Source organism: Anastrepha ludens, chromosome 6, assembly GCF_028408465.1.
Source record: "Anastrepha ludens isolate Willacy chromosome 6, idAnaLude1.1, whole genome shotgun sequence".
NCBI classification, from domain to species: Eukaryota; Metazoa; Arthropoda; class Insecta; order Diptera; family Tephritidae; genus Anastrepha; species Anastrepha ludens.
Window position 1 is genome coordinate 123216671 of NC_071502.1, and position 6000 is coordinate 123222670.

Genomic DNA, 6000 nt, shown 5'->3' on the forward strand with positions numbered 1-6000 from the left:
GTTTCCAATTCCGCTTTCGACTATGAAAATGTGCAAAAAATGCCCAAAAATTGCAGTTATCCTCATAAATGCTGAAAACTTTTACATTAGTCAGACACACCAGTACTTATTAGTGGTTTTGTCAAAGAAGCCGATGACTTTTCACAAAGGCGGATGGTGTCTGGAGCTGCAATACCAATCCGTTTGGCCAACACATAGGAATCTTACTTAAATCATTTTACCAGGGTGATTAATACTTCAAAAGGTATTTTTTCAGTCATTCTCCAACTTTCAGGGGGCATCAAAGGGGCTAATGGTTTCAATTAGATATAGTGCATATTTTTCAACCTAGCTGAGGATCGAGTTTCACGGATGTGGTTTAATGGTTGATCTTTGCCGGCCCCAGCTGAGATAGTCTAAGTCCCACTATCTTGAGACGCCTTATATGGTAGAAATTGTTAAATCGTTAGACTGAATACGGATGGGGCAACCGTTGAAGCAACTAAGGCACATTACCACATTTCAACTGTTGGTTGGTGTGTGTAGCTTCGTTTTAACTGAAATTCAGGTTGTAAAATATTGTATTCACGCTCGCACCATAATTTGAATAATCCTTTGACTCAAATGTAAAAAAAAATAGTAAGCGCGAAATTCTGAGCATTCTCTCAAACGATTTGAAGATGAAGATAAGTTTTATGTTTTAATAATAACTTATTTATCTCTTATGCCGTGGCAAATAGGTTCATCTATCACTTAATTATGTTTCCCTGTGCTTGCGGCAATACTACGCCAATGATAAAATACAAGGTTGCGCAGTTTGAAGTAGAAAAATTAGAAAAATTTCTACGGTGATGTAACTGTGCATGAGGTGTGTGAGAGAATTCTGAAGAGAGCGTGAAATTAGAGAACGTTTTGAGCAAAAATTAAAAGTTAGGTTAGGGTCATACAAAAAGGATGTTAAAGAAAAGAGAGCAGAAAGAAAATAAATACTGCTTAAAAAGGTATGTAAAAAACTCTACAGCTGATCTCTCAACAGCTGATTCTGTCAAATTCACGAGTAGCAGTACTTCGGTATGCGCAATCATCGGTGATCTCGCAACTGTAGGTATACTGATATTGTTCGATAATCAAATGCCCAATAGACTTAGAGATTAAAATCTATATGGTTTGGAGATAATTTATTTAGGTTTTCGCAAATTTAATTTTCCGTTTTTTCCTCAACTTGAACTGGCATAATTAATTACATTAATTTCTAGATACGAAAGTTGGAAGCAAAATATATCTTTGACTTCTGTACAGCATTGACCTCTCAATGGAACAGAGGCGGCAGAGGAATCCTTTAACACAGTACACCAAAGTACAATCTTCAACGCCAAAATTCAACTTGTCCATAAAAAAAATTGTTCAAAAGAAGAAGAAGCAAGCGGTGAACAAAAATGTATGTACGAGTACAACTGCTTTCAGAAATTCATCTCCTTCTACTATGAAGCCCTGTATATGTAACCTTAAACTACCCAAAGTATCTATTTGAAATACAACTAAATCACCACATCAGCCTCTCTGCCCTCTGGCTCATCGTTTAGTGGGTCCACCCGTAACCTAATAATATTCTGCGGTTTGACCATGAGCCGCGTGCGATCTACACTAAAGTGGTATCGCGTGATCAACTGCGCCAGCAGCACGCGCATCATCAGCTGCGCGAAGTGTAAACCAATGCAGCTGCGTGGCCCTTCGCCGAAACCCAACCACATGCAAATGTCACGTCCCTTATTATCGCTACGTCCGAAACGTTCGGGTTTGAATAAGAGCGGCTCGGGATAGTATTCGGCATCGTTGTGTATGGCATGTGTGGGCACGATGATGAACATATTCTTGGGTAGTGCGTACTTGTTGTTATTGGACACAGGAAATTCGGTGAGTGTGCGACGTATCAGGTAAGGCACAATCGGATGTAGGCGTATGGTCTCTGGTTGACAAAGAAGAAATGAGTGAGTATTTTTTTCATTGTATTAATAAAGATGGCTCACCTGATATGACTTGACCCAAGAACTTGAGCTCACGTATGCAATCGTAAGTTAGCTCATTGTTGTGCCGCTGCAGAGCCTCCTCTACTTCGTCACGTAGTTGTTGCTGTACCGTATCGTTTAGCGCCAACTCGTACAACACATAAGTGAGTGTGTGAGTGGTAGGACGTAGACCCGCTTTTAAAAAGGAAATAGCATGCGCGGCTAGTTCTCCCATCAAGTGCTCCTTAAGCTCCTTCATGGTCTGATCCTCGACCTCATGCGTGCTCAACTCCTGTTGCATCAAGTTCACCAACACTTGTAGGTAGTCTTTTTTATCAGTACCGCTTTGTTCACGTTCGGCTACCACCTCAGCGATTAGTCCGGTAAAGTAATCTTCCACCGTTTTGGAAGTTGTGCGCAACTTAAGCTTTTTACCCAATCTGGGGTAACGCCGCAAAAATGTGTTTGTGAATTCGCTATGACGTGATGTTGTATTCTCCAGGTGAGTCATGTCATCAAAAACGTTCAGCGGATACTTTTGCTGCCGCTGCGCGTTCAAATCGAATACGCTAGCTGCTATGCTAGTTAACACATACCGTCGCATTTGTGTGCGTATCTCTATGTAACCGCTATGTGCGCGCTCCTCTCGCACCAGCTGTTCGAAACCAACCAGCCATTCGGCGCACGACGCGCGCAACCCATCGTACAGGTAGCGCATTTCATCTTTAGCAAAGATCGGCTCCAAACGCAACCGCATCTCTTTCCACTCGCTACCACGCCGACTATATAAGTCAGCAGAGAGCGGATCATGTTTACTGTTGTGATAGATGCCGCGATCATTGAAATTCGAGAAGTTCTTGATCAGTATCTGCATAATCAATTCGCGATCGAGTATGAGAGCGCGCGGTTGCATGAGACGATAGAAACCGCAAAAGGGACCGTGAGCTTTGAAATTGCGATACAATTGATCGTAATGCTCCAACTCCTCCCATTCCATGATTGTACGCAACCCAAACAAATGCTGTAAGATTTCAAACGCCGCGGCAGGTGGTTCAAAGGGCACATGATGCCAACGCCAGTAGTTACGCTTATAGACGATATAGCAGAGCGGCGATATGACGAAAATGATGAGGATGGCAATCGCAATGACCCCAATAAGCCAGACCCACCACATTTTAATGAACCTTTCGCTAAATATTTAAGAACTTCGGTTGGGTGTGTGCCCTTCTCAAGGCCAATAAGCGTACGGCGAAAAAACAACAATAGTTGAACTTTTTTTCAAATATTTTCCACTATCTCGTACATGCACGCACACTTCACCGCCGTCGGCCTACACTTTTTCGCTTATTAAATTAGTGCGGTACACTTCACTTTCGGTAATTGTATAACGTTGCCGCTCTGCGCGCGTTTCAACTGCTTACTAAGCGTTTCGATTACCTACATATTTTAGCATTTTTAGTCGCACTCCGCTGTGCTCTCACGCTTTTCCAATGGAGTCACTTGTACGTAGAGCTTTTTCCGCTTTAGCTTTAAAACATTTTTATTATCGTAATTACTGGTGTGAGTATTTCTAAATACAAATACGTCGCTGTTTTTACTTTCGGGTCGCGGTTAGGGTATGGTGTTAGCTCAAATGGGGTTGGCGACGGTATGAATATATAATAGCAGAGGCAAACGCGGCGGCAGGCACTTACATCTCTCTCTACAGCACAAGGCGATCAGGTGGAGAGAAAAGCGTTGAATAAATAAAAAAATGCACTTTACTGCCAAAAAGGTAAATATAAATATAAACAATTTTTTATGAAATGTTTTCTAAATAAACAATGCGGTGACTCAACACCGCCGGACATCAACACATTGACGCTGGCAATGGTGCTGTTAGTTGCAGGAATACCATAGGTAACCTAAGCCTTTGCAATTGGCGTGGTGAAATAAATTTTGATTTTGCGCAGCATCCGCGCTACACCGTAGCGAACACGCAGCAACGTTTGCAATATAGTACTTCAGTAATCCTCGACATTCTAAAGCTATTGAATTATTTACGTTTTGAACGAAAGTTTGTTCCATTGTATATTTCAAATGTGTATGGGAATTAGTATTGACATATACTGCAGTGGCTGCTCTTTTGTACCACAGAACAAAATACGGCTATGTTTCGATTTTTATTTATTGCTGGTCCTTTAATGCAGGCAGATGTTGGCACCAAAATGCAAGTATGTGCATGAATTTGCATAAAATATGGAGCCAACATGAATTCTGTGTGCAAGTAAACTGCGGTAGTTAACCCGCCAACACAAAAAATATTAACTATAGCTGAGGCTGGCAATTCTAAGGGTAAGCTAAGTACAAAACGCATGAACGCATCCAAATGAAACAATCCGAAGAACGTTTGTGTAGATAGTTCATGCTGTAATTAATTGATTTATACTTTTCGGTACTCACAAGCAATGACCGAAGTCCGAATTGTATAAGTCGAGTTACCACAGTTTTTTTGAAGCTATGAACAAAGATTATGTATTAAAAATATTTTATCTTTATTTCTCCAAAAAAACGAAAAAACACTTGGTAATTTTTCCTGTGCGCTTTATGGCCGCTGATACTCTACCGTAAATAGCAATGCAAGTTTTCATGGTAATTATTTAAAAATTAATTTTTTTTATAGGCGGAAATGCTCTTGAACTCTACCAATTTTAAGAGGTATGAAAAAAATGTGTGCAGTTAAAATATTTAACTTTAAAAGTGGATGCAACTAAAGCATCCTTGTGCATTGGTGGGTTAAAAGTACTGGCGGAGGAGTGGAAAAAAATGAATCGGAGGTATATTTATCTAGCTTGATATTTCTAATTGTCATCAGTTTGGATATGAAAGAAAAAAAGTGGCGTTCATTTTGTAATTCAACCAAATTTGGTTAGGCTTTTAATGAAGGAGGGGTGGGGTTAATACGGTGAAAAAACAAGTTTTTTTGGCGATACAGGTAGTGTTAGATTATGCAGTCAATTTAGGCATAATATTGTAATATTGGAGTAGTATTTTCCTAAATTTTCATTGTAAAATGAAATTCCGGAGGCGCATCGAAAAAAATTATTTTGCGGTATATGTCAAAACTCGCTTAAGAGTCAGCTGAAAAAAAAAAAATCAAAATGCATTAGTTAGAGGAGATGTTTCTTGAATTATTCTTGGGTGTCCTTTTTTATTTTCAAACGGGTTTTCACCTTTTTAGTGTAAGAGTAATAATTATTAAAAACACAAAAAGCCCCCAGGGATACTTTCTATTTAAGTAATTTTAATTAAACTAAAAGACTATGCTTACTAGCGTCTAATATATATAGAATAATTATTTTTAAATAAGTAAAAATATCTGGTGAATTATTTGAAAAAGTACTGTTTAAAATTCTACGAAAGTTTCTAGTTGTGATGTATACGGACTTCGCAACTAAGACCTTTCAGAAAAATGCTTTCAAGTCGAGCAGGTATAGAAATCCGGGCCGGAGCAACGGACGCTCAAAAACTCATGAGGACATCAAATTTGCTTCGACCCACTTGCAACTTTGACTCAATATTTCTGAGATATTATGAATTCTTTGAAAAAAAAAAAAATAAAAATTAAATGCAAAAAGAGAGTTGGAATACCTTAATGCTGTGAAACTACTGTAGAAATTAAAAAAAATCGTTTTTTCTTTGTTTAAATATGCGTTAATATCCTAAAAAAATACATACGCAAAGGCCTAATGGGGAAATGCCTAAATACTTCCAGTTTGAACGATGTTTGGGCCAGTCGCCTGCTGCCGATGTGTGTCGTATCGAAAATTTTAAGAAAAACTGCTGCTGCCTGTCACTCAAAATAGACTATGCCGCCAATTTCTTTTATAGCATTTTGAAAAAAAAAAAAAAATGATTTGTACAGTAAACAATTATTTTCACATTTTTGATTTATTTCATAGTTCCGTTGAAAAAAATTCTCAAAATGTCAGGCATGCACCTCAAATCATACTATAAAATCATTGCTATTGGCAAA

General features: G+C 38.8%; 1 protein-coding gene across 1 annotated transcript; it reads right to left on the reverse strand.

Moving 5' to 3' along the window:
* Positions 1-1140: 1140 nt before the first annotated feature.
* Positions 1141-3711, reverse strand: LOC128868176 (probable cytochrome P450 317a1). Its single transcript, XM_054109985.1, has 2 exons — positions 2007-3711; positions 1141-1945 (listed from the first exon to the last, which is right to left on the reverse strand). The coding sequence occupies exons 1-2, from the start codon at positions 3157-3159 to the stop codon at positions 1518-1520; spliced, it is 1581 nt and encodes a 526-aa protein (XP_053965960.1). The 5' UTR covers positions 3160-3711; the 3' UTR covers positions 1141-1517.
* Positions 3712-6000: the final 2289 nt, after the last annotated feature.

Coding starts and splice junctions, on each gene's coding strand:
- LOC128868176 (XM_054109985.1), bottom strand. CDS start 3,159: ATGTGGTGGGTCTGGCTTATTGGGGTCATTGCGATTGCCATCCTCATC. Junction 1,946..2,006: donor CTTGGGTCAAGTCATATCAG/GTGAGCCATCTT, acceptor TTTGTCAACCAG/AGACCATACGCCTACATCCG.